At 44.9% G+C, this 13,811-nt stretch overlaps 1 protein-coding gene across 1 annotated transcript in view; it reads left to right on the top strand.

Annotated features, from left to right (window-relative positions):
* Window positions 1-6,597, top strand: part of LOC112220467 (slit homolog 3 protein-like) — a 212,308-nt gene extending 205,711 nt beyond the window's left edge. Inside the window, exons 33-36 of the mRNA XM_042302888.1 lie at window positions 3,336-3,490; window positions 3,722-4,010; window positions 4,257-4,462; window positions 4,646-6,597. Coding sequence (XP_042158822.1) covers window positions 3,336-3,490; window positions 3,722-4,010; window positions 4,257-4,462; window positions 4,646-4,887 — 892 coding nt within the window. The 3' untranslated portion in view covers window positions 4,888-6,597. The remainder of the gene's footprint in view (window positions 1-3,335; window positions 3,491-3,721; window positions 4,011-4,256; window positions 4,463-4,645) is intronic.
* Window positions 6,598-13,811: the final 7,214 nt, after the last annotated feature.

Here is a 13,811-nt window from a genome sequence, read left to right as displayed (position 1 = left end):
GAGGAGAATAGAGGAGAGGACAGGCAGCATGGGAACAAAGTGGGGCTACTGGTAGAGGGTGCAGAGAGGAGATCGAGAAAGCGAGAGTGGAGGAGAGAAAGAAAGAGAGAAAGAAAGAGAGCGGAGTAGAGAGAGAGACCGCTGGGTATGAAATGGGCCTCCCGTTGATCACTGGTCAGAGAGAGATGGGCCTCCCGTTGATCACTGGTCAGAGAGAGATGGGCCTCCCGTTGATCACTGGTCAGAGAGAGATGGGCCTCCCGTTGATCACTGGTCAGAGAGAGGTGAGCCATCTCTCTTAAAGACTCTCTCCACTCTGCTCTGATGTGGCACTCGGCAGTGGTGCAGCATGTTTAGCTTCCGGTCTCTGGGAAGCTGGAGTCAAGTCCTTTCAAGGGCATAGCTGTTATGTTTCCACCTAGCTACCCCCACCCGTTAAGATGGTTTAGATAGCTGCTGTTAGACCTAGCTATCCCTAAGAGGAGCCAGCCAGGCAGCCAAACAACACCCCCCCCCCCATTCCTCAGACTACATACACTAAACAAGCTAGTCGGGTTAGTGCTACATTGTAAGCAAATGATAGTTCTGGCTAATTTCATTTTAAAATGTTAATAGGGTCTACAGGGAAGCTGGTTCGGGGTATCTTTACTCAGATAAAGGCAACCGGTAATTGTTTCAAAGTTAGTGTATGTGTCATTTCTAATGCGGTTTGGTTGCGAGAGGAAAACAGAGTATTTGATTCTCGGCTGACAGGAAATTGATTTCCCCCGGTCGACTTGCAGGGGGACACGACGCTGCTGAAATCTGCCACGGCTTTCTGTTTGTTTTTATTGAATTCCATAATGGGCCGCTTTAAGCTAATACGCAGGCTGGGCACACATCAAAGTCCCCGCATCCCCCTCAAAAAAATATCATTGCCTCTGGAAAACTTCAGCTTGTCAAAACACAGACAAAACCCAATATTGGCAAAGGCTGGAGGGCCGAGCTCCACGATTCACCTTGTTGGGCTAGAACTCTGCTGCCCCTCTGTGGTCATATGACATCATATCAGAATGTGGGCTCCTCTGTTTAACACCTAGTATTAATTCACACTTTTCCCCCAAAGACTATTATCACCTTGTTGTCAGGGTTGTCATTTGAAAGAGATAAAAACAGAAATAAATCTCTTGACATTTTTCCTAGACCTCTTTGCCTCCAACCAAAAACCATGTTCTTCCCTGCTACTCCCCCTTTGGCGAGGATGTGGGCTTTCAGATTGCCGCGTAATGAAAGACGGCTGTCAAAACCACAGACACGGGATGAAAATGTCATTAAAGTGTAATAAAGCCGGACTTCCATGGTGGTATTTACATTTTCAATGGAGGACAGGAAGGCAGAAGGGGGTCTTTGCAGCAGGCCCTACCATTGTGTTGGTCGCAAAAGCCTTGTTTTCAGACTGGAATTGAATTACGGGCCCATAATGCAAACCATACATGCTTGCCTGCCTGCGTCTGTGTTGGCCCTTTGTTGAGCGAATACTTTTTTTTTTTTTTTTACTGAAACCACATTGGCCAATTGCTGAGCTGTGTAGGGGGTTGTGTCCTTTACCTGTCCTCTCAGCTGTGTTATGCTAAAGTCCTCACACACTTGACCTACGGGTGAACATTGGTTCGTTGTGCTTGTAGCGTGCTGATTGTCTAGTTTTACTGCTGGTCTTTGTCTTGGCAGTGGGTTGGCCTGTATGGAGGGAGCAGTCAGGACTCTAGCTGTCTGGGTTCTGGGCCCACCTCCAGAACTCACAGTACTTTTCTACTGGCTGTTAATTCTAATAATACGGTCAATGAACCACTGCGGGAAGTGTCAATCAAATGTTTTTAACCATCAGCCAATAGGAGAGCTGGCAGTAGGGGGGAGGAGCCTTGCTAAACTCCCCTGATGGTATGCTGTTTTTGGAGAAGACCACAACCCAACGGCGGCGAGAGTGGGTTTTTCTCTCGTTTATGTTTTTGGAACAAAAACGTTTCTTGGGGTAAGGATAGGAAGAGTTAGTTTTGGGCTGAGAGGAGAAGTTGAGGGAAAGAGCTGCAATCAATTTCACCACCCATACCCAGTGGTCTCTCGCTCTCTCTCTCTCCCTCTCTCCCTATATCTCTTTCTCTCTCTCCCTCTTTCTCTCTCTCTTCCCCACTCTATCCCTGCCAAACCACTGTCTCTAGCTGTCTGTAATGTAGCTGCCTGTCTCCTCTCCAGGAATAACGTCCATACCAGTGACGGCCTTAGGGCTGATCAGCCTGACCCCATCTACCCCTCAACATGACCCATCTACCCCTCTAATCCGGCCCCATCTACCCCTCAACATGACCCATCTACCCCTCTAATCCGGCCCCATCTACCCCTCTACTCTGACCCCATCTACCCCTCAACATGACCCATCTGCCCCTCTACTCTGACCCCATATACCACTCTATTCTGACCCCCTCAGCCTGGACTCATCTACCCCTTCACCCAGAGTCAGAGCCTTGTAGCCTAACCTCAAATCACAGCATCTACCCCCTGCTCGACTCTCCTCCCCTCCCAAGATCCAGCGGGGTTACGACCTCATACCCCAGGCTACTGTTGTATCAGCCCTTAGACCAAACACAATTACCCATCAGTAACCAGGCGGGCCCAGAGCCCAGAGGGAGTACAGCCTGTTCTGTACCCAGCAGTCAGCCAGTCAGCCAGTGTGGGAACTGGAGCAGTCCAACGGCAACAGGCCTATTATCATTGTGAGGGCCAAAATCATCTGGCTCAGCCTGAACCCACCAGCATCATAGCTTGCTATTCCAGTTGGAGTTTGCTGGCGCGGGGAGGTTTTTGCGGGCTGGGTGAGGAGGTGCCTTGCCATGGTTTAAACATGAGTAGTGTGAAAGGCTCTCTGGAGGACACACACACACTGGCCTCCTCCAGAGTGCTGCTACTGTTCACAGGTCCAGAGTGATACGTGTCCCTACGCTCACAGAGCTCTTACCCTCCACACAGTACGTGTGTGAGAGGTCACAAACCGCATGGCTGCCTAGAATCACGGCCAGCGAAAGCTTTAAACACCCTACTCTCCTTAATAACACCAAACGAGTGCTCTGTAACAATTCAACTGCCACAGAATAATGTGTGAGGTCCTATAGAAAAACCAGCTATGTTTATTGTATGAGGCCATTCCAAGTCTCCTTTTCTACCGAATTTGTACTTGAATCAGATGTTTTTCTCCTATATTCCTACCATGTGTTGCTATTGCCCTGTGTCCCCTCTCTTTCCCTGTCTCTGTGCAGTGTTGTTGAACCATGTTTTTTAATGTCTTCCTGTCTCTCTCTCTCCAGTGTTGAGTCTGTGAGTGACGGTCTATTCCACACGGTGGAGCTCCTGATTCAGAACCACTCTCTGAGCCTGGTGGTAGACAAGGGATCCCCCAAGAGCCTGGGCAAGCTGCCCCGCCAGCCCTCTGTGGACCACAACACACAGCTTTACATAGGAGGTAAGCAGAAACCCATATAGTGCACATACCTGTACACACCATTACCTTATGTAAAGAAAAAAAAAAACACCACTACGCATACCTACTGATTTTGAGGATACTTATAGATATTGTCTCATAAGCATGTTTTTTGTTTGCATTTACATTTCACAGAATGTCAGAACGTCAAACCAGAATGTCAGAATGATCTAATCCCTTAATTCTTCCATCCCTCCTCCTCCTCCCCTCCAGGTGTGCCCTCAGCGGTAATGGCGTCCGGACTGCGTTCTGGTCCCGATCGCAGCCCCCAGGCCTTCAACGGCTGCATCCACAACGTCAGGATCAACGGAGAGCTCCAGGATCTGGGGGCGGCGCCGCACGGGTTGGAGGGCATCCTGCCAGGCTGCCACTCTTGCAGCGTGTGTGCCCAGGGCGCCTGCAGACAGAGGGGGGAGACGGGTGTGTCCTGTGAGTGCCCACCCAGCCGCAGCGGACCCCTCTGTGACCAGAGGATCACCCCTAGTCCCTGTCAGAGCAGCAGGTATGGCCTATACAGGACACCTCATAGGCCTTTAGTCATAACTAATTCATAATGAATTACTCGTAGATTGAGGCATTGTCTTCAACACGTTACATTCACACAGAAACAAACTCATACTTTTACACTTTCCCATGTTTAAATAACATTATGAATATGAATCATTTGTACTCAACGTGGGTACATTTTACACCCCAAAAACACACACACATTAACATTCCTCATATTGTCTGCATCTCTTTGTTCCAGGTGTGTCCATGGGCTGTGTGTGCCTAAGGCGTCGTCGTACAGTTGTCATTGTGCTGACGGCTACACAGGGCAGTACTGTGACAGGAGAGAGGAGCCCCAAGCTTGTAAAGGACACCAGTGTGGACACGGGGAGTGTAGGGTCACAGAGAGCGGGGAGCCCTCCTGCCATTGCCAGCCGGGCTACACTGGCCCTACCTGTGACGCAGGTGAGAGGAACACACACACAGAAACTGTCATGCTGATGTATGGACATTTTTATTGTATACAGAAACTTGATTCTCAGAGGTCCATAGGAATGATATGCAATTTTTCAGTTAGGCTATCTAATATAATCCATTAATAAAATCAGATGCTACAGTGAACCTTTCTGATTGCTGCCCCCCCCACAGAACCGGCGTGCCAGGGAGAGGTGGTGCGTGATCTGCTGAAGCGGCACCAGCCCATGAAGACGTGCACCTCGACCAGTAAGATCCCCCGGGTGGAGTGTCCACGCGCCTGCGACGGAGACTTCTGCTGCGCACCATCCAAGAGCCGGAGGCGGAAAGTGGTCTTCAAGTGCACCGACGGATCCTCGTACTCTGAGGAGATGGAGACCACCCTGGAGTGTGGCTGTGCCAAGTGCCCATGGTAATATCATGTCATCGCCATGGAAACAACCACAAACAAAACAAGGGACCTGCTGCCAGAGAGCAAAAATAAAATATATTGTAAAATAAAACATAGAACTTATTTTTATTATGGGATTTTTTTTTTTTAAGAAGAGACTTGATAATTGTTTTTAATATGTCGAATATTATTGTCATATGAGAAGTTATTTTGTACCTTAAGAAAAAAAAAGAAAAAATATTAACATTCCTGAAAGTATATGAATTTATATGTATGTATAAATCTATATAAATGTAACGTTATAACCTAACCCATGGTTTTTATTTGCTCAGTGTATTATTGCATGTGTGTGTACGTGTTGATACGGTAGGGGAGTCTTTGGACACTTTAAATGTGGAGCGAGACAGTGAGTTGTACAAAAAAAGTGACGGAAGGGAAGGAGGAGTTGGTGCTGCATCTCCCCAGACATAAAGAAGAGGAAGGCAGTCTTTTTCTCATCTTCAGCTATGGAGGCAAACAAAGGAACTGTCCCACTTTGCTCCCCAGCTTTATAATGGACTTCATCCCCACCACAGAGCTAGCTGAGCTCTCTCTAGAGGATATGAACTCTTATCCACGGAGCTTGCAAACAGTGATTGTTACTTTGTGCCATAGGAATCCCATTTACATTGTTGTTGATTTATATTTGTCTGCTGTTTCACATCAGAGATTCTAGAGTCCAACCACATTGAGCAACAGATGTTGAAAATAAATGTGTTGGGTTAAAAAGACGTTCAAAATATGTATTTCTGGTTGAAATACATATTTTCTATGGCTTGTGCTCAGTGGGATGGGTCAAGATGGCTTCTATAGATGTCTTCTAGACAGAGTCTGTCAGCCAATGAAGTTCTCCTGAGATTCTGTCACATGTTTGTTTCTTGCATGATTGCTGACAGTCCAAGACAGAAGGTGAACTTCCTTTATGATACGGCAACAGAATAGCCGTGCTGCCATTATACGATGGTACCCTTCGTAGAAACGAAATCTAGATCCAATCATGCAGTTTGTCCTGGCGTTCGGGAGTCATTCAGCGAAATAACTTGGTGTTCTAGAATCTTCCGAATGATAACTCGTTGTGTCTGTGGTCACAGCTCAGATGGAAAAGGACTTTATAATGCTTGGCCTACCCTGGCCTGCGAAATCATTGTTGGGACTCAAATCATAACCGTCCATTACTACTAACACTATTAAATGCATAGATGAAGCCCATAACTACTGTATTGTTTACTTTGTAAACATGTGTTTACCATAGGATTTGAGGTGTCATCCCAGTCGTCCCCCTGTCAGTCAGAAAATATTTGGTAACACTTGAATTGTATATTATTTTATTACCACATGTTGATACTGTCATAGAGTGCAGTACGTGTCAAATACGGTGTTACCAAATATTCTTTCCATTGAGAGTTTGGCAGTGATCAAGTTCAGTACACCCTTTACCCCCAGTACCTCACTCTAACTACTCCAATACCCCCATGCCTCAAAACATTCAATTAAATGATTCTGTATGTATGGAAGGTGTAGGCTCTACAATGTAAATGATCTTATGTCAGATGCCTTATATTCAGTAATAATAATAATAATAACTATTATGTTGGCCATACATAGGTGCATCCTCCAGACATAGATATATTTCTGGTTAAACATGAACTTGTGAGTGATGAATAATTATGTTGAAATTAAACTACCATGAAACTAGTGTCTATGTTTGAGTTAATATTAGACCGACTTAACATTGGAGAAATGCTAAATTTACCAAGACAAAAAAATAATAGTTGTACATGTGTTTCATAAATTTCCGTCAGTTGGCAAGAGGCTGAATGTATTGTATCTCAGAAAGCATCCGAGTGAGTGAAACAGTGCCCCTTGTGTCTGCATGTGCAGGCCATCTATCTGATGCTGTCTGGTCATAAAGAGTATGATATTGTTGAAGCCGGTGCATTGAATGCAAGGGTAGCAAAAGAGCATTTGACCTCCCTTGATAAAAGATAAAGTATAAAATAATAGTTTAGCTCAACGCTGATTGGCTAAGTGAGCTCAACTGTGAAGAGTCCTGGTGCAGCAAACACATCGCATTAAGACACATATGTCATTGACAGAAACAACTTGAGTTGTTGCATTTTGAGTTGTCCTCCCGTGGCTAGCTAGCTAAAATTGTCCCTTTCCTAAATTAGCCATGGATTGAGATAGGGATGATTATAATAGCGATTTTGATCCAACCATAAATTCATACATTGTTCGCCTGGACTGAGAGAACAGAATTTCAATATGTAGCTAGATGTAACGTAAACTCGTACATCGCCTTGGTCCGTACAATTGCCCTTATTTTAGCGCCCCAAAAACGTAATACTTCCAGATCAACTGTAATGTCAATACCATTGTAAAGCACAATTTCTCCCCTTTCCAACTAAATCAATTACATGACCTAAATGCTGCCTGTTTCTGCATAATTCAAGCAGGCTATGAGCCCCGTCGGGTCTTTTTAAAAATGGCAGGTGGGGAAGCGAAACTAATGCGTGATAGTGAGAAGGAGAGATGTTGTGTGGGAAAATAGCTTTTTTTCCACTCGATCTGTCCAACTTATCACGTTATCGCCTCTAAAATGTAAAAAAAACACAATAAAGAGTTTATATAATGTGTCATTACATACCTATTTGAAGGTTTGTGTCGAATTTGAATCGGTTTTTTTGGGTGGAGAATGATGATCGCATGCAATGATGACGGAAAAAATGACTAGGTATCCCGCCCTTACCCCCGTCACTGTGCATTTCTTGTTTTTAAAGGATGATAGAAGTGCTACACCTGGTGGAGAGAGATTGTAAGACAGAAATAGTTGCTTTATGCCGTTCTGTACGTTAAGACACGACACGTCAAGATGTAACGGAGGGTCAGTTTTTTCAACTTTTCTCCAATACTATAGAGGCATTACCATGTCGATCACGCTTGAATAGAAACCTAGTTCACACCCCCGATTTTTACAGTCCCATTAGTTTTCTTTGTAGCCTCATTTGAATGTTGCGGTTGCGCACATTTGTACGGAATGGGGTGAGTTTGCGTTAGAAGGCTAGTGTTAACTAGCTAACGTTGCCCATGAAAGTAAGTTAGGCAAGCAAGCATTTTAGCCAGGTAACCTAAAACAACAACAAATAAGTGTGTATTGTATGACAGGGATAGACTGTTTCGTCAACATGAAAGAGCATGGGAGGTAGGTTAAGAGGAACAATGTACCTCATAAAATTGTTCTTCGATTTATACTTCAACTTAGTCATAAGATCATTTCCGATGAGGGGGGTTAGCCATATATAACCGCAGCATTAAGACAACGGGAGGGGGCCCTGGCACGCCGGAGCTCTCCAAAATGAACCAGCGCATCGGGGCAAGCCTTGGGGAAAGCGCATACACTGGCACATGCTCTGACGGCGACAGTGAATGTTTCAGAAAAGGTCATATGGTTTAATTCCAACTTTTACATCGTTTAGCAGTAACGTCGGCGCGCGAATCCCCCACGACTGCGTCACTGGATCAGGGTAAGTAAATTAAGGGAATGTGAAACTTGGTTGTCAGTAACTTAATACTGTAATGACCTGACTAGATCATAAAGGAACAATTGTCAAGACAGAGGATTGAGTTTACGAATTTATTAACCCAACTTCACACAGGCTACTGTTTGGCCGTAGCCCACGCCAAATAAATGAAGGATACCCCACAAACCAAACCACAAACCTTCCCTTGTGAAACCCAGACGTAAGAGAAAGAACAATGGCTAAACCTGGTCTTAACTTCCAATGTCCATCCCCCTGCCCCACCCCGTTTCTTACGCCAATTTCTGTATGAGCGGCCGCCTCCTCACTGCATCAGCAGGTGCTTCATTGGGTGGTGGGTTAGGAGACTCTTGGGGGTCCATTCTAATCTCCGCATCCATTTCAATATCATGACTCAGGGCTATGCTTCAAGAGGGCCACCATTGTTCCTGTTCCCAAGAAAGCTAAGGTAACTGAGCTAAACGACTACCGCCCCCGTAGCACTCACATCCGTCATCATGAAGTGCTTTGAGAGAATAGTCAAGGACCATATCACCTCCACCCTACCTGACACCCTAGACCCACTCCAATTTGCTTACCGCCCAAATAGTTCCACAGACGATGCAATCTCAACCACACTGCACACTGCCCTAACCCATCTGGACAAGAGGAATACCTATGTGAGAATGCTGTTCATCGACTACAGCTCGGCATTCAACACCATAGTACCCTCCAAGCTCGTCATCAAGCTCGAGACCCTGGGTCTCGACCCCGCCCTGTGCAACTGGGTACTGGACTTCCTGACGGGCCGCCCCCAGGTGGTGAGGGTAGGCAACAACGTCTCCTCCCCGCTGATCCTCAACACTGGGGCCCCACAAGGGTGCGTTCTGAGCCCTGTCCTGTACTCCCTGTTCACCCACGACTGCGTGGCCACGCACGCCTCCAACTCAATCATCAAGTTTGCGGACGACACAACAGTGGTAGGCTTGATTACCAACAACGACGAGACGGCCTACAGGGAGGAGGTGAGGGCCCTCGGAGTGTGGTGTCAGGAAAATAACCTCACACTCAACGTCAACAAAACTAAGGAGATGATTGTGGACTTCAGGAAACAGCAGAGGGAACACCCCCCATCCACATCGATGGAACAGTAGTGGAGAGGGTAGCAAGTTTTAAGTTCCTCGGCATACACATCACAGACAAACTGAATTGGTCCACTCACACAGACAGCATCGTGAGGAAGGCGCAGCAGCGCCTCTTCAACCTCAGGAGGCTGAAGAAATTCGGCTTGTCACCAAAAGCACTCACAAACTTCCACAGATGCACAATCGAGAGCATCCTGGCGGGCTGTATCACCGCCTGGTATGGCAACTGCACCGCCCTCAACCGTAAGGCTCTCCAGAGGGTAGTGAGGTCTGCACAACGCATCACCGGGGGCAAACTACCTGCCCTCCAGGACACCTACACCACCCGATGCTACAGGAAGGCCATAAAGATCATCAAGGACATCAACCACCCGAGCCACTGCCTGTTCACCCCGCTGTCATCCAGAAGGCGAGGTCAGTACAGGTGCATCAAAGCTGGGACCGAGAGACTGAAAAACAGCTTCTATCTCAAGGCCATCAGACTGTTAAACAGCCACCACTAACATTGAGTGGCTACTGCCAACACACTGTCAATGACACTGACTCTACTCCAGCCACTTTAATAAGGGGGAATTGATGGGAAATGATGTAAATATATCACTAGCCACTTTAAACAATGCTACCTTATATAATGTTACTTACCCTACATTATTCATCTCATATGCATACGTAGATACTGTACTCTATATCATCGACTGCATCCTTATGTAATACATGTATCACTAGCCACTTTAACTATGCCACTTGGTTTACATACTCATCTCATATGTATATACTGTACTCGATATCATCTACTGTATCTTGCCTATGCTGCTCTGTACCATCACTCATTCATATATCCTTATGTACATATTCTTTATCCCCTTACACTGTGTATAAGACAGTAGTTTTTTGGAATTGTTAGTTAGATTACTTGTTCGTTATTACTGCATTGTTGGAACTAGAAGCACAAGCATTTCGCTACACTCGCATTAACATCTGCTAACCATGTGTATGTGACAAATAAAATTTGATTTGATTTGATTTGTTGTGACATTTCAGTATTATGCATGTCACCTTTGATTGGGGAGGGAAACCATTCTTAAAACAGGCCAACATTTTATTTAGGTTTGAAATTGCACACCAATGTTCTTGTCAAACAAACTTGCACTACAGTTACTGAGATGTCCCCTTGAAATCTGTTCACATTTTGTTGCAATGCTAGTGGAAACGATAGGAATCAGTTGATTCCATTCATTTACACTAGCATTGCTACAAAATGAACAAGCTTCAACAGGATAGCTCAGTAACTGTAGGGCCAAATTAAAAACTTTTCAGCTATTTGGCCAGAACCTTGATGTGCAATTAGAATTAAATGTTGGTGTGTTGTTATGTGTTAATAACATTTAGACTACGTTACCCAGCAGGCTATGCGGGCGCGGGAGTTGGTTAAAGAATGCACATGGAGTTTTCTAGCTGAAGTATATGTTCATTAAAAGTAGTTAAACCTACGCCCCGGTTTGTCATTATATAAGGAACAAACATAACAGTTGGTATGTTGCTTGAAGTTGACCCATTTATAACTACATTTAAGTTTTGTAATTTTATTACATTAAATTACCTTCTCTGGCTTGTAAAGGAGTTTTCCACCTGATGCGTCAAGGCAATGCCACTTGTCCTTCAGCAGTCCGATGGTGCGCTCCACAACCGACCTTGTTCTGCCATGCGCCAAATTGTAGCGCATTTCCTCTGCTCTACGGGGATCAGCAAAGGGAAGGAGAAGCCACGTTCAGTGGATAGCCCCGGTCAAACCTCATAGGGTGGGGGGGAAAACTCACCGAGAAGCCACCCGCCTCCACTCACCTGCCTCTAGACGCACGCCTACTCTGCTGTGGCGCAGAATGAATGAGTCGTGCGTAGACCCTGACCACTTGGAGCATACATTGAGTAGTTGCATACGGGCATCGCAGATCTGAACATTCAATGAATGGAATATCTTCCTGTTAACATATACATGTTCATCTACAGACGGTGCGCGGAAGGCAATATGCGTGCAGTCAACTGCACCTATTTCCCTGGGAAATTAAATGAGCAGACAAACTCGGCTTTGACTCGCTTCTGTTCGTCGGCTATAGATGGGAAACTAATGTATCTCGTGGACAGTATGTGTAGAATCGCCTCGATCATTTGTAGCAGGATGCGGCTGAATGATGGCTGTGATATACCCGACCTGTCACTCATTTCCGTCTGGAATGTCCCAGTAGCGAGGAATCCCAGAGTGGACAGTACTTGGACAGATACGGGTATGGTATGATTACACCGTGTCTTCCCTTCCAGATCAGGGTCTCAATCCGCGGACACATCTAACAGAAACGGTATTGGGAGACGATAGCGATTCATAAACCATGGATCATCATGCTTAAAAAAGTAAATCTGGTCTCTGAAAACTCTCTCCCTTCTGAAAGCATGGTTTCCAATGTCTTCCAATAACGCAAGAACAGCCATGGTTACTTTTTCTAATTTGACACACATAATATCGCATCCTGTTTTTAATTCACCTTGCGTTTGGCAATTCATTCCTCACACCAGTAATTGATCATTCCTAACAAATTGTTCATAAAGCTAATGCAAAGTTCACCACAGGCTTGGAAGTATATGCGTTCCAAACTGTAATACCCCTACATAAACCAGCAGGAAAATCTCTTACGTCAAGTTTTGACTTGGCATAGAGATAAGATAATTTCCACGTCAAAGTAAAGTTTTATAAATAACTACTTATACGTGGTTTTCTGCGTAAATCATACTTAAGATCAAAATTGATCTTAAATCCGTTTTGTAAATGAGGTCCCTAGAGCTAACTCTGCAAATATGTGTGATGGTGAAGTCATAGTCAATCGATTAAAAATATAATGCTCTTAGTAAAAACGTTTATCTTACATTTACAATATGTATAATCTGAGAATAGAAAGGTTCAGAACTTTTGTGAAACAGCACAGTTGAAAAATATAGGGCAATTATAGAACTGGATGGTGTTGAGAGATACAGTTGAAGTTGGAAGTTTACTACACTTAGGTTGGAGTCATTAAAACTCGTTTTTCAACCACTCCCCAAATTTCTTGTTAACAAACTATAGTTTTGGCGAGTCTGTTAGGACATCTACTTTGTGCGTGACACAAGTAATTTTTCCAACAATTGTTTACAGACAGATTATTTCACTTATAAATTACTATCACAATTCCAGTGGGTCAGAAGTTTACATAGACTAAGTTGACTGAGCCTTTAAAGAGCTTGAGAAATTCCATTAAATGATAGGCTAATTGGCATCATTTGACTCAATTGGAGGTGTACCTGTGGATGTATTTCAAGGCCTACATTCAAACTCAGTGCCTCTGCTTAACATCATGGGAAAATCAAAAGAAATCAGCCAAGACCTCAGAAAGAAAATTGGAGACCTCCACAAGTCTGGTTTGTCCTTGGGAGCAATTTCCAAATGCCTGAAGGTACCACTATCATCTGTACAAACAATAGTATACAAGTATAAACAACATGGGACCATGCAGCCGTCATACCGCTCAGGAAGGAAACGCATTCTGTCTCCTAGAGATGAACATACTTTGGTGCGAAAAGTGCAAATCAATCCCAGAACAACAGCAAAGGACCTTGTGAAGATGCTGGAGGAAACAGGTACAAAAGTATCTATATCCACAGTAAATGAGTCCTATTGTCGACTACCACCAAAGGTGGCTCCTCTCCCTGTTCGGGCGGCAATCGGCGGTCGTCATCACCGATCTACTAGCTGCCACCGATTCCTTTCCCTTTTCTGTTGGTTTTGTCTTGATTGTTTTCACCTGTTTCTTGTTAACTGTTTATTCAGGGCTATTTAAGCCTTCAGGGCCCGCCTGCTTTTGTGCAGGCTTGTTAATTTTGATGTCATTGGAGGTTCGTGGTTTATTTGCTTACGGTTTGTTTTTGTTCCTGTTTTTGTGGTCATGTGTGCCTGTTTTTGTGGTCATGTGTGCCTGTTTTTGTGGTCATGTGTGCCTGTTTTTGTGGTCATGTGTGCCTGTTTTTGTGGTCATGTGTGCCTGTTTTTGGCTTGACCCATATTTGGAATAAACATTCTCTTTCTCTCTGCGCTTGACTCCACACCCACCACTCCTAGCTATCCTGACACCTATATTGACATAACCTGAAAGGCTGCTCAGCAAGGAAGAAACCACTGCTCCAAAACTGCCATTAAAAAAGCCAGACTACAGTTTGCAACTGCA

This window comes from Oncorhynchus tshawytscha, linkage group LG21, assembly GCF_018296145.1.
Source record: "Oncorhynchus tshawytscha isolate Ot180627B linkage group LG21, Otsh_v2.0, whole genome shotgun sequence".
Taxonomy (NCBI): Eukaryota; Metazoa; Chordata; class Actinopteri; order Salmoniformes; family Salmonidae; genus Oncorhynchus; species Oncorhynchus tshawytscha.
This window is presented reverse-complemented; position numbering and strand designations above follow the sequence as displayed.